The sequence below is a fragment of the Pempheris klunzingeri genome, chromosome 12 (genome assembly GCF_042242105.1).
Source record: "Pempheris klunzingeri isolate RE-2024b chromosome 12, fPemKlu1.hap1, whole genome shotgun sequence".
NCBI lineage: Eukaryota > Metazoa > Chordata > Actinopteri > Acropomatiformes > Pempheridae > Pempheris > Pempheris klunzingeri.
The window spans coordinates 10,168,592-10,193,927 of NC_092023.1; the positions used below are offsets into that span (position 1 = coordinate 10,168,592).

A 25,336-nucleotide genomic window follows, 5' to 3' on the forward strand; every position below is an offset into this window, starting at 1 on the left:
ATATCATAATTGCGCTAATGACACATCATATCCTTTGCACTGTACATTTTGTGTATTATTTATTTTTGTTTATTTTGCACATATCACTCTCAGTGCCCAGTTGATTTCACCCTGTGCCTTCATTTGTTTCTGTAAATGTCATTATGCACTTCACCACTGTTTCTGCTACTATTTGGTTAGATGCTAAACTGCATTTCGTGTTTCTGATACTTAATGTGTGCACTGAGATTAGAGTGGAATTTAATCTAATTTCACTTCTATAGCTATTTCTTACTTTACAGACTTGGATTTTACTTACAGATATATCATCAGCTTATAAAATAAGGTGCATTTCGGTAGATTTAACTACAAAACAGTACACATAGCTTGAAGATTTTAGTCCCCTGCGACAAGCTACAACTAAAGGATCTAAACATTTTCCCTGGCACTGTATTCATCTCCCCCTCTCTGGTGTAACAACTGTATATGACGTAATGTGTTTCAGCTCAGGTTCGTTCTCACAGCTCCTGACTGCCTTGTTTGTTTTCTGTCTCCCACAGTCAACCTTTGGACTATGTTTCAAGCTGCTCAGAAACTCGGGGGATATGAGTTGGTAAGTATTCACATATGTGGCAATATATTCCATCTCTATCGTCAAAGTCCCTCCCTTCTTTCTTCCCCATTTCTTTCCCTCTGCTTGATATCTACCCTCTCCTGCTATCTTTTTCTCTATTATCTCTTCCCCTGTTCCTGTCTTCCTACCTATATCCTTTCTTTCCTCCTTGTCTTTTCTTTTTCTGCCCTTATTTTTCCCCTTGAGGTCAGTCACTGTTTTCCCAAGAAGAAAGTCTTGCTCAGAGCCACATTTAGCTAAAATGATGCCGTTGTTTCAAAACCCCCTTGGAGTGGAAAACACATGTTCGTCTGCTCTGCACTGGTCAGAAGGAAATTGGTCAAATCGCTCATTTTTTCCCATGCTTGAGATGAAGTGAAATGCACATATATAGCCACAAATACACACATGTACTGCCTGCACGCACATACACAACCAGAGTGAGTCAGAAATAAGTATGTATGAGGCAGAGGCATTTAACTTGGCAGCTATACCTGTTCATTATTCATTCACTATTCATGTGCGCTGTGTTTCCAAAGTGAAGTCAATGTTTGATGTTAAATCGTCAAGTGTATTGCTCATGCCTGTTTCTTCATTAGTTAGCTGGTATATTGTCATCCAAATAGACGGCCAGACCAGACCATAAACAGGATACAGCTTATATAATTGAGGCTCATATCCTTTAAAAACCTTCATATCTGCAGTGGATTATCTCATGTTTCATGTTGAGGCTTTGTTAGCTCTGTGGCAGCCTGAAGTTTTGTGTTGTGTGTTATAGCCTGTCATCTGTTATGGGATAAGGGGTTATAGCAGGAACAACTGGCTGCATGATGTTAACAGAGCTTATTATGTTAGAGAATTGAGTGTTGAGGATTCAATAACTGGAACATCATGACTCAGTAACTCCCCAAGACCTCAACATGATGTCAACCACTTGTGTTTTTCTCTTTTTTTAAATTCTTTCTTCCTGTCATATTTTTTCAATTGTCTTCTCTCTGCATTCATCTCATTTTCATCCTATGTCTCTCTTTCTTTTTCTCTTTGTCTCATAACTCTTTGTCTTCTCATCCGTCCCTTCAGATCACCGTCCGCAGACAGTGGAAGCATGTATATGATGAATTGGGTGGGAACCCCAGCAGCACAAGTGCCGCCACGTGTACACGGAGACACTACGAGAGGTGAGTTATTATGTTCGACAGCTACATATGACACATTATTGCCATGCATGCACACATGGAACAGTTTGCATTGCCTGGATCTAGTAAACTCCCCCACAGCTGCATCAAATATGATTTCACAATGCTTTATTTATAACATCAGGATACTACAAGAAAAATATTGATCTTATTCAGGGGAAGTCAATGAACTTACACATTCGTGAGGAACGGCACTTGCAACAGTGGGATGGTTTGCAAATTACTCCTAAGTGTCTCTCACCGTTATGGCATGCAGTTCTAATAGTATTACGAAATGCATTCCTTATGGGCCTAAATTAATTCATGATGAGATGAGATTCAGTTATTTTTGTAGGATTAATTGATTAGTTGTGTGGCACCATGGAACCAATTATGCAGTAAACTCCACCCATGCTGCGCTACAGTCAGGCTAAAAAGGATTTAAAAGCTCAAAATGACATCAAAGTTTTGAATTATTAACAGAACTACATGGATACACACACCCACACGCACATATATATAGTAGTTACCCTTGCCACCAAATATGCATTCCATGCACACAGAGCTGCATGGGAGATAAAATGAAAACACTAGTTTAATGTATTCATCTAATCATTCAGTCAGATACTGCAGCATTTTGAACCTCCGTATTATAATCACTCAGATGGTATTACTAAACCAAAGCAAGCATATGGATATGATCCTGAGGGAGCTGTGAGAGTATTATGCAGGGCTGCTTGCACACACTCACACACCCACGCACACAAACATGCACACACGCCTACTTTCCCAAGGTTAAACAAATGCCAAATAGGAGCTTTCCAACAAGAGATAACCAGTCACTCATGAGGCAGGTCATTCCTTCGGGCCGGCAACCCCTCTCCACATCCCTCCGGCTGCTGCAGGTCCATGCATCAGCACAGCTCAGACACACACACACACACATACTCACACCTGTCAGTAATACAGCAATATGCCAGCAGTACCATATGAGGGAGATGGGCAGCTTCATATTGTGTCAAGATTGCATGCTGTAAGCAAATTTGCAAGCACAGGCAGTGCCGGCCAGAGAGGCTTTTCCAGGAAATCTGTGAAACCATAGGTGTGAGAGTGTATTGTTCAGTGTGTTGTATTTGTAGACAAGTTGACAATGTGTCTCTAAATGTTCTGCTGAGGGTGTGTTCAGTGTTTACGCTGCATTCCCACTTCTTCCTCACTGCCTCAAACGGGGATATATTTTAAAGGAGGAGCTGCACAGTGGAGTTCCTTATTTATACTAATAATAAATGTGACTTTCAGCACTTACCTTAAGAGATGATGCTGGTCACATTTATTGCAAAAGACAGACTATATCTTTGATCCTTGTTGATCCTTGAATTTTTATCTGGCTTTGAAATCAGTATGATCTGTCTTTGAAGCCAGATGTGAAAAGCTATATTGTTGATCAGTTTATAAGGTGTAAACAGGGTCGTAGGAAGGCAGGCAGGGTAGGACGAAATTGTGTGGGAAGCGCTGAGGTGTGACTGCTGCTGCATTGGCCTTTCCCTCTCCAGCCACCGCGAAGCAGCTGAGAGAAAATAATGCTGAATCAATACAAAGCAATAATATCCACACACTGCAGTGGATATCAGGCTGACAGAGAGAGAAGGTGTAAGCGGGAGGGGTGGGGGTGATGGGGTGTGTGTGTGTGTGTGTGTGTGTGTTTGAGAGAGAGAGAAAGAGAGAGAGAGATCAGCTGAAGCTGAGCAAGTTTCCATTCAGGGGAATAATTTTAGCTGAGCTTTGGTGTTTGGGCTGCTTGGAGGGCAATTAGCTTCATTGTATTAACTCAGCAAACACGGCCATTCTCTCCGCATGATGAATGAGGCTGTTTGTGGGCTCGCTGAAGTGTGTGTTTGTTCCCCAGAGGCGTCTTTGTTTCCACCTTTAATCATTAGTCAATGTGCTACAGAAATATAATTCACAGGGAAGAATGTACAATGTACAAACTGGAACAACACTTATGTTTTCCTCTTCTCTCAGAAGGATCACTTCTGATTTGTCTCAATGGGCCAAAGTACAGTAGAGCAGGAAATATAAAGTCTCAAGCTAGTAGGAAGAAAGGAAACAATATTTTAGGGCATAATCTCTTTTATACTCTTTGCTGTTTTGGCATTATGTGGGTTAAAGACTGTGGATATCCGCAAGCATTCAGCCCCCATTTCAAATTATACACATTATCCCTTTCCAGCCCTAATGATAAAATCATATGAAATGGTTTCCTAGGAGATGTTACTGTGAGAGATGGAGCCAAGGGCATAATTACTATATTTATGCTGTCCAAGATCAGGTAGTAATCGCAGGTAGTAATGGAGTTATATCGTTGGAATTGAACCGGAAGAGAACCTCAGCTAATTGTCATGTTCTTTAGTCACAAAGCGGCGTTCATTAATGTGCAAAGAATAAACCAATGTAGAAATGTCCAAGCCAAGGTCTGCCGCTGCAGCTACGGGGAAGCTTTAATGATATTTATTTAAACCGTTTCCCGAGATTAGCTGTCAGGGCCCAGCGCTCTGAATTAAAAATGAGGTCATGAAAAAGATGGCATCAATAACCTTGAAATAGACTGCCTTTTGCCTCTGTGCTGTGCCATTTTCTCTGTGCCCCCCCTCCATCTCTCCCTCTCTCCCACTCCCTGCCTTGCACTTCATGCTGTTTCTTTCATTATACAGGTCAGCGCCTTTTAACAGCTCCTACATATTTAATCTTCCTGGTTTCCTACGTGATCTCTTGTTACAGAAACATCACATTTCAGTATCTCTGTTCATTTCTGCCTGTTACAGATTCTTAATACCTCACCATGCCTTGGCACTCTAATGTAATTGCACAACGGGGTTGGTATTGGGGTGGGAGGGGGGTTTTGGAGGGGGGTAGCCATGGCAACAGAGAAGCTATTTAGAATAATTTGCTATTTAAAAACGGAGGTTTTGGGCAATAGCGTAGAGCGCATATGAGGGGTTTTGGATTAGATCATTTCATCTTTAAAGTATTAGATGCTTGCCAGATGTACTGTACATAGAGTCAAAGGCCTGTGAAATATTCTCCGGCTCAGATCATGCAGATATGTGTTTCTTTTAAGACAGATGCGCGCCTGTTCCAATTTTAGTCAACTAGATGTTTTATTGATTCAGCCTTTATTCATTCCTCCTGGTATCGATGTTGCTCTGCATTCACTCAAGCTGCTCTCCAGATATCAGAATACATTTGTTGCTTATAATTATTAAGAGACCTTGAACCAGTCCTCACACAAATGATTAGAACAGAATAGGGTTCAAATTAAGGAGACAAGGAACAGGAGATTGTTTTTTTATATTTTACTCTGCTATCTTGCACTCATCAGCATCTCTCTGCATTGTCCGCAACATATTACAGATGCATCAAATGAGGCACATTATGCTTTAGATTGTCTCATCCATTACTGTAGCTCAAACAGATTTCAATTACTTCGGTCTCTTGTTCTAAAGCACAGGGTATCAGTACGAGGTGGGGGGGGGTGTCCACCCTGCTTTTTGCTCCCAAATCTGAGAGAAACAAGAAGGCAGAGAAAGACTGACATATTTTAATGAAGAAATGATACAAAATTAAGAAATAAAGTAGGGAAAAAAGCAGAAAAATTGCTGTATGAGAACATGGTTGGAGATTGTCCGCATTCCTTAACTCTATAAACAATGTCTCAACATGTTGTCCACATCAAAAGCATGGCCAAATTCTTTGTATATCCATGACTCCTCTACTGAATCTGGACTTCAGCTTCAGTGGGAATGCAGCCAAAGAGCTGCATGTTCTTTACACTAAAATAGCAGGCAGCTATTTTAACCTCTGAGAGCTTGATGGTTTCCCCAAGACAAAACGCTTCATTGAGCATTCAGTAAAACCTCTTTTTTTTTGCAGAGATCTAACAAATCACAATGTTGGGTAATTTCTTTATGCGTGGAATTTAATCAAAAGGTCCAAATTCTCCTCCCTAGTGGCAATAAGAAATCACAAATTACTGCGCTGACGTGTGACAGGCAATCGACTGTATGAGAATCTATTCAAGTCTACTGAGATTAATAACTAGTTCAGTGTAGCAAATTAAATTAATGACGTTCTTGCAGAGATTTTAATCCACTATAATGCTGTAAGAGGAACATATGCTGTATATTTTTGGGTAATAACACTTGAATGTTTCTTTATGCAGAATAGTACACATTTATTTTAAACAGTTAGCACTGTTGGCTCACACCTGCTATGGCGAACATTTAGTGCGAGCTGCAGCAGCAGCTAATGAGAGCAAACCCTGGGGGAACAGTAGAGGTCATTTTAAATCTGGTATTTTCAGACTTGACAAAGGACTTAAGTTTTTCATACATTCCTGCGCTGCCCTCCTGTTTTAACTGCATGAATGAGGGTCACCTCAAGTGATTTGGCTTCGAGACAAAAGAGGGGCTTTGAGGCATGAATCCAAAGCAGAGGGACCAGCTACAATGTCTGTTTATCCCTCTGCTGGCATCTTGTCTCTCTCTTTCTCTACAACAGTTATTGTTTTCTCATTCCTGTGATGCTTAATCATTTCATTTAGATTTGACTTTTATTTTATTCTCTTTTCCTCGCAGGCTTGTAAAAGTCAATGTATAAGTCATTTTCTTTCCTCCAAATCTTTCTTCAGCCCCTGGGGCTTGTCCACCAGATCTTTATATAGTTTCTTTTCCTTTTTTTTTTTTTACGCATGAAGCAGCTCTTGTGATCTTAACACAACACCAGTTAAAATTAATTTTTGCATGGATGGGAGGGAAATTGTTGAAATGGAACAGCCCGCAGGCTTTTTCCACTTATTTGGTGACTTAGGCATTTCTTGGATTCTAGCACACTGCTTGTTCCTGTAACACAAAACTCAGATGAGAGCAGCACATTGCTGGTAAAGTCACCTTGTTTTTGCCAAGTTGTGTTTTTTGGGGGAGGTGCTTTGTGTGCAAGCCATTATTTCAAAGGCACAGACATGCTTAGTGGACAGTTGTGGTTTGAAGTTGTGGGTTACACTGTTATTATTTTAGAGAGATCACTCAGATATGATACATACATGCATATATACATCATATATACATTATATATACATACTTTAGTGTGTGTATGTAGTGTGTGTGTGTGTGTGTGTGTGTGTGTGTGTGTGTGTGTGTGTGTGTATGTATGTATGTATGTATGTATGATACACTAGTGTATGTATGGACGTACATGTATATGAAGCAATGTTTTGTAGCTTAATTAAATGAGACATCTTTTATCTCTGCTTGTTCAATGTTTATTCTCTTCACTGCATTTTTAGTTGCTTGTTATCAACGTGGAAAATGGCTGCTTAAACAAAAGTCGGGTGATAAATTGGCATGAGAGGAAGTTAAGTATTTATTGACCTCATAAAAATGTTGCCTCTGCTGCCTTAATGAAATTCTTTCCTGGGATCTCTCAGTGCAGCACACGCCCCCTAGTGGCTCAAATTATTAACTACACCTGGCTTCCTCTCAACTAATGCAGGGACTGCCAAGCTCAACCCTTACCCTTCCTTGGAGGAAATTGCTACTTATATAAGTGGTATTGTATTATGAGCAGTATGTTACATGATCATGACTAAGTTATATACACACTGCTTGAAATTACTCTTTCAAAGTGAGAGTGATTTTACACTTTTTTTCATGAGTTCAAAATGGAGAAAGGAGTGCCCTGCAGCCTGAGCCTTCTTTGCTTATTCATCCATTTCTATAAATTTACATAAAACTGTGAAAAGTGAAAGTCTTGAAATTGAAAGTCCTGCTTATAGAAGGAATTCTTTTAATATGCTACAGCTTATATTTATTAAGCGGAGCAAAGCAAATAATTCTAAAAATATAGGAAACTTCCTGAGACTGATTTTTGGTTTCGTGGCCAACATATCATCTTAGTCTTTCCATTTGGAACTATTTAAGGCTCCAGTAATTTCCCGGGCTCAGCTCTTACATTATCCGTGCCTGCGACACCCCAACCCCCACCCCATATTGACATTCCATAAAGTTGACCCAGGCCAAGGCAGCCGCCTCTTTCCCACAGATCATTGTGATAGTCAGCAGTGCACACTGGTATACTGTATGTATATGTTAACATATATATATATATCTTAGGCTATAAGTGCCTTTTGATCACTAGTAGGACATTTGCACATGCTGAATACACATCTACCAGCCTGAAGTAATCAAATCCACAGTTTTATAATGATGAAACATTTCATCTACCTGCCTTTCATGTGAAATAATGCCTAATTATAGAAAGCCTATGAACCGCTTTGCTATTTGTAATAAATACCACGGCTGCTATTTTAAATTCAAAAAGACGTTTTCAAGGATTCTTTGTTGCTTCATTCAGAATCATATTTGCTCTTCATTAACATGTCATTATCCCCTCTTTCACTCCCTCTCTCCCTCTGTTTCTTTTTTCCTTTTGCTCTTTTTCTCTCCCCTCCTCTCTTTCACAACCCCTTTGCTCTCCATCTTTCCAATAAGTCACATTTAATAGTACATTTCCTTTCTTGGCCTGGGGCCTGGTGCCAGACCAGCTGTATGAAATGTAGTTTCACCGCTTTCCCTGCCAGCACTTTTGTTCAGAGGAAAAATAACAAAAAATCCCACAGAGCCTCTTGAACTCTCTGAGGCTTTTTTTTTCTTCCTTTTGAAGAGGAGGTGAAACAGCTCTTGATTCATTGTTTGTTTTACCGCCATGTCCCTTAAAAGGAATACTGCAACCGTCTCTTGTCGTTACACGAGGAGACCTTATTTCTTCTCATGACTGAGAAAGTCATGTTTCTGTCTAGCTTTTATGGATTGTTATTGTAAAAAACCTGACAGAGGAGCTGGAGAGATTTTCAGAGAGGCTTATTGAAGTTTGGAGTGTTGTACTTTTTCAGTTGTCTTGGTTTCCTCTTCCACAATGTTTCTTATTTCTGGTCTAGTGCCAATTTCCATTTTCTTTACTGAGCAATAAAAGTCTAAAAGTTTCCCTCGCTGGTTTCTTCATGTCATTATTTTACACATGGGCATTGTTATGTTATCCAGATCTTAATGTTCCCATTAGTTATGACATCAGATACGGAAAATTGACTTGGGAAGTATTCAGAGGAGAAATAACAGAAGTCAAGAATAGTTTAGTGTATTTTCTACAGAATGTTCCTTGTCACTTAATATGGACTTAATTCATTTAGAGCATATCCGGCTATCCTGCAGTTTATCATGTCAAATGGGCAGTGTATTAAAACTAGAGCATTGGTATTTTATTACTGTAACCACTTTAAGGGCTTCTGTGATTAATCATATTAGTATTGAATATTATATGCTGTGAGGTTCATTTAAACAATGTGAGGTTAAATTAAACTATTTGATTTCATCTCTTACATTCATTTTTCTCCTTTTCATTCCCAACCACATCAGCTTTACACACCCACAAACAAACGCACGCATATTCCTTTCTCTCATGGTTAAACAAATACCAAATGTGATCTGTCTCTGCAGGAGATAACTGGTTATTCACATTCTCTCTCTCTCTCTGTCTCTCTCTCTCTCTCTCTCTCTCTCTCTCACACACACACACACACACACACACACACACACACACACACTCTGGCACCCAGCTGAACCTGGATTTCCCCTAGCCTAGATTAATTACAATAGGATTGTTAATGCCTGCCAGGTATTAAAACAAGAAGGTTTTAAAGCAAGGTATTTGATACTTTGCATGCCTGTGGCAAAGCTGCGGCTCATTTTGTTTTTGATATTACCCAACAAAATACTTAAGTGGTTTATTGTACTTTACTTTTTACTCTTTGGTATGGACACCAAACAAAGCAAAAAGAAAATGGTTCACCTATCCCACTTTAGGGTCTTCAAATGTATTTTTTTTCTTTCAAGCTAAAATTGTTTGGTTAAAAATTATTTTTGTTTGTGTGTGATGAACCAAAACAAAGCATGAGATGACATAAAATGGTCATACCACAAACTCATCTACATTCCTACATTCCTCCTCAGGCTCCTCCTTCCTTATGAGCGGCACATTAAAGGTGAGCACGACAAACCACTTCCCTTGACCAAACCCAGGAAGCAGGACGCTGTCCTGGAAAAGGCTTCAGGAGCCAAAGCCAAAGGAGTGGGGGCCAAGAAACTGAAAGGCCCCAACAATCCCAAGCCGGAGAGTAAAAAGGACAGAGGGAAGACAGTGAAAGGCCAAGAACAATCTCAGGTCAGTCACAGACCTCTCCCAACTGCTGCCTAATCAGGATTTCTTTTTAAATCCACTTTCATTTTAATCTGCCTGTGCTTCCTCGCCAATTCTTCACCCCCTGTCTTGAATTCATATTGCCTTTTAAACAGCCAAATAAGTGAGCGTATTATTTATTTTTGCTTTGAGGAACAACTGTAATGAATATAATTTTTCTGCATGCAGGACTCCAAGGGGGAAGAGGAGAATCATGACCTGTCCACAGCCATAAAACAGGAGGTATCTCTGAGAGATGAACCAATTGTAATAGAGGAGGAAGAGTTGCATCTTACCCTGAAGAAAGAGGAGTCCTTGGCAGTGGAGCAGCCATCTTTACTCTGCCCCAAAGAGCCAGACTGCAGAACCCCACATGCTGGTCTACCTCTCCACACAGTGCCCGGTCCCCAGCCTGAATGGAGAGAAATCAGCGAGGCCCTCCAAGCGAAATTCTCCTGTGAACAGCAAACTGAGGGGCATTTCATTCCTAAAAACCCCTACCTGCCTCACCGTTGGGATCAGAACAAACCTGCTGGACATGTTGCTCTCCCTGAGCCTTCCTCCAGGGTCAAAGACTCCATAGAAAGTCATGGTGGGAGAGTGGGGAAGGTGTTACCAATGTGTAAGCAGGCAGACAGACAGTGTATAGACTTGAGCACAGATTCCTTCCCAGAGAAAGAAGACTATGGAGCCATTAAGAAGGAGTCTACGCAGGGCCTCACACAGACGGCTGCCTATTGCAAAGCCAGCCAGGGGGTCATGTCTCCTTTAGCCAAAAAGAAGCTCCTCTCCCAAGTGTGTGAGTCCAACCCTTTCTCCTTTACTTCTCCTTCTCTTCAGCCTCCACCTCCCACAGCTGTTTCCTCTCTCCCTGTCATATCAGTGGCTGAAAGGGAACAGGAGAAGAGAAAGGGTGAGGAGGAGGTGGTAGGACAGAGGCATGGGTGTGTGTCAGACAACATCCCAGAGGTAGCGCCCATTTTCAGGCCATCAGTCATCCAGCACGCCCAGAGCAGCAAGCCTCACCAACAAGCCGCCAGTGGCCCATCGGAGAGGAGCGCTGCTGGGGAGCTTTCAGAGACTTACAGCTGCCGAACGCGCCACCATCTCCAGGCTCAAGTCAGTCCACCGTGGCAGCCCTATCTCCCTCGAACCCATACCCAGGATGGTGCGGAGAACACTGGGGAGACGCTACTCCATGGCCCAGCAGTTCAGCCCCGGAGCTACGCAGGTGACTGCTACTCCTCACCTCACCTCCACAGTCTTTACAGACAAACTGAGAACTGCCTGAGCCAGGAAAGGATGGCCAGCTTCCCCAACGGAGAGCGGAGAGAGCACTACACCAGGGACCGTGAAAGCAGCCAGGGCTTTGTTTGTGGCGGCCTGGAGCAAGAGGGTTTGGCCTACAGGTCTCACTACAGTGACAGGACTCAAACACATGGAGAGAGGAGAGAGGCAGAAGATGAGCCCAGAGACTTCACAATCTCTAAACCTCTTTCTCAAAGGGTGGCCTCCTTCTCCAAGCCTTCTTTCTGCAGTCTCCCGTATCCCATCATTCATCAGGGATTGGATTCCCACCCTAAGGCGTGCCGGGTTCCACCAATGACCATCTCTCCTCCAAAACAGAGCCCAGCAGAGTCGTCGCAGCCCTTTCCCAGCCCAAAAGCCTCAAGTGATTCATCCCTCACCAGCCCCATTCGGCCCAGTAAGCGGAGCCTAGCGGAACCTGAGAGTGAGGAAATGCCGGAAAGGAAAGTCCGTGTGGTGACGCCAATCCACCCTGCTGGGGCAATCCGACGCAGTGACCCAGAAGAGCTAAAACCAGCTGAGCCGGCCCATGCTGTTCACCTTAACAACCATCTCCCCGAGGGCCACCCAACAACTACCTACCCCTCGCCCCATGCCTCACCCTTCTACCCCAGCATGTACCCACACGGCAGCCTGGTCTCACCAGGAGCTCAGGACGGGCTCCAGCAACACCCAAGTCTGCAGTACCTGAAAAGCCAGTCTGCAGTTTCTCCCCTCGTGCCCCCGTTAGCTTTCCACTCCATGATGCTCCACAGGCAGCTGCTGGCCTCCAGCCCCAGCCCACACCACTTCTACAGGCACCCGGGTGGTGCAGCCCTGTACGGGGACCTGCTACACCACCTGTACCCTCTCTCCACCCTCCCGCCACCTCAGCTGTCTTCGGTACACCCTAGCACCAGACTGTGAGAAGAGAGGATGATGTATTTCTCCCTCTCCCTCCTCATCCTCAGACACTTTTTCAGCTTCTCTTTGTCTTTCTGTCTCTCTTGCTCGGGGATTGCGGCTCAGTCGAAAGAAAACACTGATTATAAAACTCAGTCTCAGTCAGGCAGAGTTAAAATTCCATTTTCTTTTTTTATTTGTGTATGCATCTGTTTATATACTTTGCACTGTTCTTTATTTTTATCACCACTTACTGTATCTTTTATTTGTTGTTGTTGTATCCTTATTTGCACAGTGCTCATGTGTATGTGCTCACAAATCAGTTTGCCGCTCTCAGTCACCACGAGTCAGGTTGTTGCTCTGGACATGTGAAAAGTGGAGGGCAACAGAGAAAAGCCATTTGTTTACTGCGTCTGAGGGCTAAACTTTTTTGCTTAAAAACACTACAAGTAACATGACAATGTAAATGAAATTCTTTATATAATATGAGGTGCATTCACCATCGCAAACAATGCTCAGCAGCTGTTTAGCTCATTATTACACTTTAGGCAGCCAGTGGTGTTGCATCTGTTTACATGTCTCCACGCTGAAAGCTGTTGCCTGTTTGTGCCACAGTAAATTCACCTGGACACCTTGGAATAGACATTAACACTCACCGCGGTGCTGCATGACATGAAATAGTTTCGACATAACATTCAGAGGTGCTGTGTGTAACAGATGTACTGTAGACTCATTTTTTTACTCAGTTCAGGTTTTTATTCGTTAAATTGCATTTCAATTCAGATCATACAACACAAGCAGTTGTCATGTTCAGTCTGTTGACAAATCATGAATGTTTTTTTTTTCATTAGAGTTAATGAAAAGCCGTTTTAATTTTTCCTTTTTAAATTGAAAGTAATTTGACCGCAGAACCCTTTGTGATGAGTAGACTGTAGCAGCTTGTTTTTATCTGTAGGACCAGCATAATGAAGCAGCACTCTGCTGTGGAATGCTCACCACAAGGAATCAGCATTTCATCTTTTTGTTCTTGACTTGAAAAGCTCTTTTTTTGGCGAACAGACTCTTTTATTCGGAAAAGACTCACTGTATGATTTGATAGGAATGTTGTCACTAAAGATATTATTGCTTTGCAAATATCTGTGCCTTTCGCAGTCTTGGATTAGAGTTAGCACTACAGTTGTTAAGGTTTATCTTCTGTAGCAGGGTAGGAATATCAATATTACTGTCACTCTTGTCTGAAATGCAGCTCACAGACACACAAAAACACAAAAACTATATGGCACACTTGGCTATCAGACACCAGACTTAATAGGTAAGGCACAAAATTTTAAGTTTTTAAAATTTAAACAATCATGCTTTAACCTGATGGTTAGTATTTGTGCTTAAATAAATATATTTACTTAGTTTAACTGTGTCAGGCAGTCAATTATAGAAGAACCTGAAAAGATTTACTGATAGTTGATATTGACAGGTCTGGTGTCTGTCATCCCCAGGCATGTGCGCGCTGTGTGTTTTCTAGCAGTGATGAAAAGGTACCAGACTCGATAAAGTATGCCTACCATGCTCCATGGCCTGAGGTGGAAAGACAACACCTGCTCTGGCTTTTACAACCACTATAATTGCAATCCAGGATAGTCGAAATACACAGTCAACATGTCTGGTGTTTCAAAAGAAGAAAAAAAAAAAGCTGTAAACGTCTCTGTGTAAAGTTTTACTGAATACTTAGATAAAGACATTCATTTCTGATTAAGTACTGTACATTGCTGTGTGTAGGTAAAACTGGCATTAGTGCTGGCTCCTGTACAGAACATTCATACGGGATCAATTCACGACAAACCCTCTCTTGTCTTACTTTCTGTGTAAATAGCACTGTAGATAGTACCGCGTGGTTGTTATCATATAAACTGTTATAATCTGTAAATAGTATAAAAACAGTATAAAAGTCGGTTACACAATCTAGCTGTCCTTGTTTGCTCTGTTTCAAGGTCACCGTGATCATGTTAAATTTAAACACACACTACAGTTTAAGACTTAGGATACTCTTTTTATTTGTTGTCGTTTCACTTTTTTTTCCATGTTGTTTCCATTGATGTGCATCCTGAAAGTGTTTTTGATACAGTAGCCATCTGTTTACCAATCACCCAGCTGGCAAGCAAGACAAAAAATAAAGACATTTTGTATGATATGACCTCCTGTATATTTAATTAAAATATTTTACTATCTACACATGCTTCCTTGATTGTGTTCTGTGTATTTGAATTGCAGATAAATAGCTTGGGCTGAATTAACTGATATTTAACGCCAGCGTACTAACGTCAATATAATGTTCTTTTTTTCCCCTGAGTAAATGCAGCGTGAATAGGGTTTTATTATTGTAATACCATTATCTGGCTATGAGATTCCATCCGCCTTAATCTTCACAACAGGCTACTTCTGGGCTCAAAGCCAGAGAAGCCTTTCCAGTATTTGCTGCAGTAGAGAAATGTGCCCGTGCGTGTATCTCTATGGGATGTGTGCTGGGCTGCAATAAAAGCTATGCTTTGACTTTTATTGCCACCCCCTGGTAAACCTTTACCATGAAAAATATTCAGTAATACTTCCAAACTCAGCAAAAATAAAGCAGCCTCACCAGGGTAGAATGTAGGTCGTTTTATTGCAGATCAGCAATAATAAAAAATACAGTTAGCTTCCAAGACAACAGTGAAAAGAGAGTGGAGAAAATTGCACTTTTAGAGAAACAAAAATGACTACAATATTTTTTCATTGCACTATACACAAATTGTTCTGCACTAGAAGATTATGTATTCCTACTAACTAGTACATAAACAGTGCCACTTAAAATCTGAATAATTCACAAGATAAAAGTAACATTGATATTGACATACAGTATTACACTACAAAAATGAATTACAGAACATTGTAATCAAACACAAATACATAAAGACTACAAATTATTGCTACCATGTGTAATTATTGACAAATATAAGCCATTTTTAAAACATCGTAAACAAATCTAAATTTGGCTCATTAGTTTGGCTATGATCAAAGTGAGAATGTTCAGTCTTTGTTAAGTCATAAAGCAGTTTTACATTTAAATCACAAGCCTCCCTCAAGCTTAATGACAGGGGCAACATTTTCTACACTGGTTACGAGACACTGCTTTCAACAGGGCTACACAGTTAATCTAAAAATACCATACAGAAATGTTAGGTTTCACAATAACTGTCAACATGCCACACTGACATGTAATTTGATGCTCTTTGTCTCTATCATGCTTAGTTTAACTGAAAATGGCCAAGATATTGATGGAGGAGGATAAAGGAAGCACAATATAATTATGGTGATTATAGTCATAGTCATACAGCCTAAGGCCAGCATCAGAAAAAACTAATGCTATGAGGTTTGACCCCAGAACCTTCCCTTGTTTTTCCTGCTTTATACAGCATAACATCAAAGTGACTAATGTATTGGCAACACACACCGAGCACAGAAAACATTTTGAACACACAGCTAATGTTGAGCAGCATCCCCTTTTGTACAATCCATTCTCGGTTCTTTCAAGGCTTAAACTAAATCCTACTGTAATCCGCCTCCCTCCCCAAATCTACATCTCCCCCTCTTGATTAAACAGAATTTAGAGGGTGAGATAAAAAAAATGGGATTGTAGCTTTCACCACACTGCTTCATCTGGCCAGGCAATTTCAGAAAAAGTAGTGAAACCTAATGTTTTGCACAGTGTAATTATGGAGACCATTCTTAAACACGTGATTGTTAAGTGGTTGAAATACTTAGTGGCTGGCAGTATTGGATATGTTCAAAACACAGGCACAAGGACATTCATTATTTTAGCCACTCAAAAGACTCATTCATTCAATTATGTTCATAGCATTTATGGTCTGCAGTGTTAAATTATGTTGGACATACTATGTAGCCACTGAAAAGCAAGGTCACTCCATTATTAAGACCTCTGGGAAATGGAGAAGTCACATTAGTGCTTGCAATTGCTCCTAAAATCCTGTTCCCTTAAAATCAGCTATAGTGGTCATAAAATTGTCACAGTAAGTGGAATAAGTCAATAGTTCCAAAAGGTATGACTCGTCTACAGTCGGCCAATGGATCAATTCCAATTTGAGTGCTTTTGCAAAGGCTTTTTCTTCGGTCCATGTTCCAGTGGCAGAGCTGAGAAATAAGCCTTTCTATTTTAGTGGGATTGATGATGGCGGTGCTCAAGCCAACATACAGCTTTCAATTTCATCTATGGGTTAGCTGCACATGAAGAAGTTGATAAATGGACAGTAGAGATGGAGATGTATCAATACAGTCTTGATATTGTGATATGAGGTGTCGACAGAGATTTGGGCTGTCATGATGGACATTGTTGGGATCTCTTTCAAGGGACCACGTCACCCATCCATCATTTAGTTTAGAAAAAAATTTTTGGGACATTTTGGGAAATTCAATGAGAAGATTGGCGCCAATCTATTAAATGATTAGTTTAGCATAAAGAAAAAAGTGGGGGTGAAACCGCTAGCCTGGCTCTATCCAAAGGTACCAAAATCTGCTCACAAACACTTCACATCTTGTTTATTTAATCTTTATAAAATGTGGAGAGAAAAAACAGTTTTTACAGGTTTGGTTATGTGCTGGACTATTTCTGGACTGGTAGCAGTGACTTCTTGGACAGCTATGATGTGTTAATTGGTGCACTTTAGAGGTGCTAATAGGCGTATGCTTGTTACTTGTGTACTGAACTAGAGTAGGTGTTTCCCTGTTTTCAGTCTTTATGCTTTAATCTAAGTTAACCATCTCCTGGCTCCAGCTTCATATTTAGCGAACAGATACAGACACAACCCAGTCATGTCCCAAATATCATCACATTATTGCTGCTGACGTACAGTCAAATATATTACTACAACATTACTCCAGTTGTTCCAGTTCTAAATGTTGTTATAATTCTTTGTATTAGTGGTATGGTAGGGTTAGTTGGTTATATCTAGATATGGATATGGTCGAAGGATGAGGTCACAAGGCTTTAAGGTTCATCCTCTCTCTGAAAGACTTCCTCAGTTTGCTCCTCGGTGCAGGAACAGGACCGTGACTTGGTCTGAGGAAGCCGTGCTCACTTGTGGCTTCGGTATTCTGGGTGTAGTTGCTCTGGTGCTCCAGCTGCTGGAGAGGCGGCGGAGGCTGACTTTGTGGTTGTACATCAAGGATGCCCAGTGGAGCGTTTTTCCGGCTGAGGCCTCCGGCTCCTCCAGCGTTGTTCCGCTGGAGCTGCTGGATGATGGCAGAGAATTTGGCGTCCAGAGATGGTCTGCCGGTTTTGGACTTTGTGGCTGGGCATGAAGTGCCGGAGTTCTCCTTCCCCTGGTATGGAGGAGGAGGCGGAGGACGAAGAGAAGCAGGGAGGGGAGGTCTGGCAGGACAGGTGGGAGCAAAAGGCTCTCTGTCAGAGGGAGGGGGCGGTGCACGACGCTTCTTGTTGCTGCTGGACAGAGAGCTAGTGTTGGGGTTGGGGCTTGAACAAGGGGTGGAGGTTTTGCTCTGGGACAGGATACTCTTCTGCAGCACCATTGAATGGGACCCATCAAATAGACTCGACCAATTAGGCGCTTCCTTCTCCTCTTCATGACCAATAAGAAAGTGGCCATCTGTCTCCTCTATCTTGTTGTGGATAATATCTGTGATGCTCTCAAACTTGCCAGGTGAATTTATGCCTGCGTGTAAAACAAAATGAGTGGAATTAAGTCAAAGTCAGTTTGATATGTTATTGTGACACAGCAAAAAAGACATGTAAACCCACATTACAGTGTTCTAATTTGCATATAAAAGGATTTAATTTACTTGTGTCCTGACTAAAATTAAAACAATTATGCATAGTTAACAGAATTTATTTATTTCCTTGAAGTGTCCCATTTTTTTTTGCATAATATCCTTTATAAATAGATAAATAAAACCAGAAATCCAGTATAACACTCAACATCAAACAGCGAATTATCAACCTCCGTCTAAATCTCTTCAGCTACTCGTTCCAATTACTCTACTCACTGAGGTCATTGTAAACAGAGTCAGCCTGCTTAGTGAGGAAGAGTGATGGTTTCCGTGGTGACGCGACCTCGATCTTCATTAGCTGGTTGCAGCAGTGCAGCCACTGGCCTGGTTGTAAATAAGGAGAGGCATGAGAGACACAGATAAAAGGTTATACTGTCTGTTCTTCTTGCCCAAACACACTCATATACACACACTTCACCTTCTCTTTATATATTCTCAAACACACAAAACCTTTATAAGAAACATACAAACATGTACCTGCTCTGTACACACATACACAACTTTCTGCTGTATCTTTACACAGAAACACACTCACTCTGATCATAGAGGTGCTGGTGCAGGGCGTCCAGCCAGTCCTCCAGCTGCTCCCCTGTTTCTGTGGTGAAGATGACGGTCTGGGATCCCTCAGGTGAAGGGTTGATGATGGACAGACTCCTGGATTTCCGTCCTGCTGACTCCTTCTCCATCACACGGATGCGGGAGTCCTGCAGGAACACCACAAATAACCTATCATTAGCTGAAAATGAGTTTTCTGTAAACAAATGAGAGTGCTATGCAAGATATTGCACTAAAAAGTACATAGCTGATATTGCAGAAAAAAATTAATTCAGCAGTGAAATGTCAAAGATGCAAGCAGGATCTCAGTGAATAATGTGACATTTTGTATTTTGGTTATTCTGCAAATGCTAGGGAAAACTCTGAGTTGAGATTCTAATAATGATAATGATAATAATGAATGCAATGTTTTTGCTTATGATTTAATTGAAAGTTCCACTGACTAGACAGCAAAATAAAACAGATAATAATGTGGTGATAGTAAAAACAATGATAATAACAAGTATTTTGCTATTCCATTAACATTTCTACTTTTCCACCTTCACATTTATTTATCTAATGAATGCATTTACACAGAAAGTAAAGACACATCAGAGTAACTGCTTCCATTACTGTGAGGTTTATCATCTTTCCCTTGTAGCTTGTATTTTCAATCAACAAGCTCAACAGAACTGAGCCTGAAATGCAAATGAGGGTGTGGAGTGTGTAGGTTTGGATTCTGTCTAACCGTGTTGATGGGTACGTTGAGATTAGGCTGCACTTTAGCATCGATTTCTTCTGGGCTGAAGTAACAGGACAGAAAGCCAGCACTCAGCACACAGTAGAGACTGCAGCAGCGGTACATCCCCTCCACACTTTGCTGAAAATGACCAAATAACAAAAAAAAAGGAACTAAAGTATTTAACCAAGGAAGGAGCTATGGAACTAATGTTAATGAAATCAGCTGTCAACGCACCTTCTGGCTCAGGTAGCCGGTCATCATGTTCTGTGTCATGCAGGCAGGCTGGGCCACCAGCCGGCAGCAAAGGTTGCCATAGAGCGGAAGCCAAGACGACCACTCAGCTGTGGGTACAAAGAGCAGCAGGGGCAATGAAACAAGATTATAGAGATCTATGTTAATCTTAAGAGACAACTATATGCATTATGTAAAGATAAAGGTATTTATTATGAACCCTTCCAGGCTTGAGTAAAAAGATAAAACCATACTATGGTGTAGTGTTACACCTGATGTATGTTTCTGTCATATAGCCTCTTGGCATATGAGCATTTAAGAATAACATCCATTTAAACTCATATGCACTGCAGATCTGAACACTAATGTACCAAACGTTCACCCCTGAAATTAGAGAGGGATAACAAAAACCTGCCTTAGCACCCACTTTCTTATCCATTTAATCACTCACACAAAGGAAGAAAAGTAATCAAAGCTAAACTTCAATCATAGGTTATTTTGTTCAATTTTAGATTTTTATGAACATTATATCATTACCACATTGCTGAATCAAATCAGGAGCTAAAAAGCCTAATCCCTTTATATCCCCAGATATTACATTTCTGTGCCTTTGCTTCTTACCGCCTTGGAGGACAATGAGGGAGTGAGACTGAAAGCTGCCTTCAGCCTCAGGCAGACAAAGTGTAGTGTAGGCCAGCAGGCTGTACTTGGCTCCACTGGTACAGGTAGGCACATAGACAAACACATACAGAGTTTAGCATTCTTTCAAGTATACTGCATTGACTTGTTTTCAATTCTTGGCTTTCCCAGGATTAACCATAAAAGATTCATGCTCACCTCTAACCCTAGCAAGAAATAATAATAAATACATCACCCCAACATATGTGCATACTTTACAGTATTTTGCTTTTTGTAAATTATCCCTTTGTTCAAGGGCCTAATGGACCCAATGTTTCTCCTCCCACTGAACAGGTGGTATGTATCACTTACAGATGTTCAACTGAGATTCACCACTGTAAATGTTGTTAAATACACTCTTCCTCTCAGACACAAACAATGCACATAATAGTGCACACTTTTTTCCAATAAAATAGTTCAATTTATTGGCACAAAAAAAATCTCTGAATATCCAGAGGTTAACATGAGTACTCATAACCCCGAATATTGATTTAACCTTTATTTCAGCACTCTATCAGTGTAATTTGTTTACAAACCTGCTGTGTGAGCTTGTACTTACACCCTTTGTTTCAGTAACAGGCTATAATCAAGTTTGTTCTCAACTGCAAAACAAATGTTAAATAGAGAGCCAGGAGTCTGTAAAGGGTTTTATGGGATGATACAATACATACAGGGGGATGGGGTTGCACTGCAGGAAGGTGTCAGGGTCTGGAGAGTCCAGCAGAGGGCAGAGCTTCTTCCCAGCAGTCTTTCCAAAGGAGTTGCGGAGCTTCTTGGCCAATTTCTTTGGCGTGTTTACCAATGTGAGCTCCTCCTCCAGGGCACAGCTCCACAGCTCCACCCTCAGCTCAAACTGAGGAACTGCTTCTTTACTATGACAGAGGATGGAGTAACTTCAATAGGAGCATAAGCATTAACATTTATAGAAACAATGTTATCACAGGGGGAAAAAAAAACTTAAAAACAAATAGATCATATATAAGATTTATATATAATACATTTTATTGAACATCAATTGTGACCAGTAAAGTCCCTAACAAGAGATGTGTCAGTGTTTGTAGAAACACAAATTCAAATACATATTCTGCTTTTCATATAACAAATAAAGAACAAATTTCCATCAACATATTCTTAATATAACTTAATACAACTACACCTGTACAGCAGCACCAAAAAGGGGCTCCCTAAAACTAGGTGCAGCTGTCCTAAGTGCATTACACTGCATACTGGACATGTTCAATAAATACTTACAAGATGGTGACTCCCTCAAAGCAGACATCAGTGACTGATCTGTCCACCACCACCATCTCTGTGTCGAACACCTCCGAGCCGAGCTGGATCAGACAGAACAACGCCACTCTACGAGAGCCTAATAAACACAGGGGATGTGCGGTATGTGTTGGTGCAGCAAGTAGCCACAAAATAACACGAGGCAAAGCTAAACAGAAGACGTATTTGTTAGCAAAGCGAGGAGAAACTCACTCCCTCTGTTGTTAAAGTGGTCTGAATCCCTCCACAGCAAAGGAATGCGCAGCCCTACATCAGCAGAGAGGGGAAAAGTTAATTAACAAAGCAAAATCGTTAATTTCTAAAATGCTTTATGTTCATGTTGTGGAAATAAACTGCCTTAAAACTATTCTCCATTACTCTACTCTACTATTAAAATAATACTTAATTAATACTTAATTTTGTGTCTCATTGTGAACTGACACTCTAGTACTAAATGATTCTAGACAAAGGGGGAGCGACCTTACCAGACATTGCAACTGTCCCATTACAAGGCACCCGGTCATCTGAAACTGGATCTGACAGTCTGAAATACAATTTAGAATCAAACATTACAATCTACCACAATCTGTGTATCAGTACATAAACACCACTTCACATTTAAAACTCTCTGTCCACAACCCACTCAGACCTGTCTTAAATCAAGTTGCTTCATTTTTAATTCTTTCCCCAGTATAACTTTGTTCATTTAAGTTGAGTTTTTGACATATTACAATTTGATCTATGACTATTTCATCATGTGTGCTGAAAGTGACTGTAACTGTGCTGCTTAAAAACGTACACAAGACATGTTCCATGCATGAGAACACACTAAAACACCCAATTCCTCACCTCCTGACTGCTCCCATCATGTCCTGCTCCTCTTTCTTCCTCTGCAGCTGTGTGAGATACGCCTTGATCCTGGCGTTGCTGGTCAGCAGGTTCTTGGAGGCGTTCAGAACCTGTTCTCTCTTACTGCAGGCGAGCAGCAGCTTGTAGGCGCCGTCCCGCATTCGCATCTCAAAGTCAAGCTTTTCTTGTATGTTAGTGTTCTTCTTGGACAGAACATACAAACGAGAACACGACCAGAAGAATCCATGTCAAGACACATATGAGCAGCTTGCAAGGATGTTTTGAATTGTTTTAGTCTGTCAAACAATATGCTATAATAAGACATAATGAGTGCAAAACTGATTTGACTAAAGTGGAGTTAGAGCGAAGTTGCCCTTGAATTGTTGTTTTTTAAGGAAGAAAAATATCTCTTCCAGTGTTAAAACTGTTGAATCATTTTTATTATACACAAACAAGAACACTCTTCCAGCCTCTACAGTGCACTTCGCCGTATGTGCCTCTCAATCTGAGTTGTTTTTTTTGGCAAAGATGGAAGACCAATTTGTAGAACAACACAAAAAGGCTCAGACTGTCTGGCATACACAAGAGCGAAAGCTTTCAGAGCTCCCTGTGACAGACATAAGACAACCAAATATTAAAAGCCTCTCTGGAAATGAGATCCTCTGACGCCACTGGTTGCTACCGCCACAATCTGACAATGATACACTGATCATAAAAATGTCAGACTTGTGCTGGTGAGGCCAACTTCTTTTCATCAAATCAAGAGCAACTTCTTGATTAGAGTGTGAGGTGGAATGATGACCAATGCACTGTATATGCTAGATGGGATTGACAATGAGTACATGAAGTACAGATATGTAGATCATATGCAATTTGTGACGAGGCAGTATGGAAATGTATGACTGGCATGCTGCAAAGAAAAGCGAACAGTGGCAGGAAAAATGGACCTGGGTGGTTCTAACTAACACGTTTGTAACACAGTATGATGATGTCTGATATAATTTGGTGTGAATGCATCTTATACTAAATTCAAAATAAAAAAATTTTTAAAGATGGAAATGTGGTGCTGGTGGGTTGGAATTGGTCAAGTAAAGTTAAGAGGAGCATGCACAGCTGTGTTAGGGATTCAAACATCATCATTCTCCACATATAAAGCAAAATATGCACCTGTAGCTTCTTAGAAATCTGTCGTATGTACAACAAATTCATATCGTCAACTATCTGCTGAGTGTCATTCAGAAGACTTGCGCATCGTTTCATGCTTTTGGTCTGAAAAGACATTAGTTTGAGCGGCGTTAGAGGAAAGAGAGGAGCGTTGTTTCTGCACACGGTAAGCAACATTCAACAACACAGAGAGCACGACTCTGGTTTCAGGGAACTGAATAATGCTGGAAGGGGCGAGTCCCGTATTGGAGAGCAGGTGAAACTGGCTAGCTTTGTCTTGGCGGTGGGTGAATGTTTAAGACAGGCGGTGGATTATTTAAGTTATTAAATCACACAAGCTAGCTGTTATTTGTCTGTGTAAACTAAAAAGAACCGCATGTATTAGCATTAGCTTGTTCGCTTTAGTACGGTGCACTTCGGAGCACCAACTGAACTGTCATTATGATTCACTGCTGATGGCAAAAAAACACACAAGCCCACGATCCATTTCTTCACCCATACCTCTGTTTGGAGGAATAAGGCACTCTGTCGTATTTTCTTCCGTTTAATCTCCATAGCCACCGCGGAGCCGGCCGATAACAACGACCTGGAGCTCCCGTTTCGCTTAGAGGTTTGAACATCCCGCTGGTCGTCCATGTTGTCTGTCCATTCGCTGGAAACAGCAGCACATTCCTGCTCCAACTACCAACGGACGAGGCGGCTCGATTTGAGTCACAGCGTCTACCGTGATACTAATGCTGTCGAGTAAAAAGGGCAATGCGTCCTTTATTCTAAATAAAAACTTTGGAACTTGGGAAGTTAAAAAATGTATTACAAATCAAGAATGAGGTTACAACTTAACCACTATGTTTAAGATACTAAAATTAAAATGAGTTTGACAGACACAACCAACCATAAAATAGACTTTACAAGAATGTGAATGCCAGATTAAGGTGGTGGTGAAGTAGCCTACATTAGCTTAGAAAAGGTTTTTTGAAAAAAGGTGCACAAGATCAGCAAAATCTCATATACAGTTCGAAAATAAATATCAACGAAACGTCCCGCCCTTCCAGACGGTACTACCAAATATTTAAGCCGAGTGCTCCAGGCGGACAGGGAGGGAGCGTCATTACGTCATTGTGATAGACAAATTAGGGAAGTGCTCCGTTTTCGATTTGAATTTTTTTACGGTAAAAATATCTTGTTTTTTTACGCTATTATTTTTGGAGGAAGTATACATTTGAAAAATACAGTTTTAAAATACTTAAAATTACAGATAATAGTTGGTAGCATATAATTTACTTCTTACCTTTTGTAACATGGTACAGATTTCTCAGGGTAAGCTAAAGCCCAAACATATGTAAATGCAAACAAAACATTTCAGTGACCTCAAAATGCAACAAACTTTTAGATGTGAGTAGGTTTTTATAGGCTTTTATTTACCATGACAATAAGCTGTATAAAATCTCTAAACTGGAATATTTTTTTTTTTAATGATGCATGTTTTATCCAGAAAAATTAGCTTAGTAAGGGTGATTTTGTTATATTTTTGTATTGCTACATCCTAATTTAATTTGTTCATGTCTTTGGTCAAATGAATCCTTGTTTATCTGAGCTGCGCATCTTGCAGCAGGCAATCATTTTGAAACCAGCTGCGCAGCCCAGCTGATGGTTCAGTGACTAAAGACCCTGAAACGTGACCAGTGAGTCCAGGAAACCCGCCCACCCGGTTCTGGCTGACACGGACTCCCGGTCGAGTTGGAAGCGTCCATGGTTGGAAGTGTAGACGCAGGCGCTGCTGAGGACGAGTCAAGC

General features: G+C 41.0%; 2 protein-coding genes across 2 annotated transcripts in view; one reads left to right on the forward strand and one right to left on the reverse strand.

Moving 5' to 3' along the window:
- Positions 1–14,467, forward strand: part of arid5b (AT-rich interaction domain 5B) — a 72,362-nt gene extending 57,895 nt beyond the window's left edge. The window contains exons 7-10 of the mRNA XM_070840743.1: positions 540–592; positions 1,673–1,770; positions 9,828–10,038; positions 10,243–14,467. Coding sequence (XP_070696844.1) covers positions 540–592; positions 1,673–1,770; positions 9,828–10,038; positions 10,243–12,267 — 2,387 coding nt within the window. The 3' untranslated portion in view covers positions 12,268–14,467. The remainder of the gene's footprint in view (positions 1–539; positions 593–1,672; positions 1,771–9,827; positions 10,039–10,242) is intronic.
- A 2,423-nt stretch (positions 14,468–16,890) lies between these two features.
- rtkn2 (rhotekin 2) lies at positions 16,891–24,178 on the reverse strand. The gene is made up of 13 exons (XM_070841263.1): positions 24,044–24,178; positions 22,379–22,578; positions 22,015–22,073; positions 21,743–21,796; positions 21,512–21,629; positions 20,932–21,132; positions 20,204–20,298; positions 19,586–19,692; positions 19,358–19,489; positions 18,611–18,779; positions 18,292–18,399; positions 17,665–17,960; positions 16,891–17,604 (listed from the first exon to the last, which is right to left on the reverse strand). Exons 1-13 carry the CDS (start codon positions 24,176–24,178, stop codon positions 17,266–17,268), a joined length of 2,013 nt encoding a protein of 670 aa, XP_070697364.1. The 3' UTR covers positions 16,891–17,265.
- Positions 24,179–25,336: the final 1,158 nt, after the last annotated feature.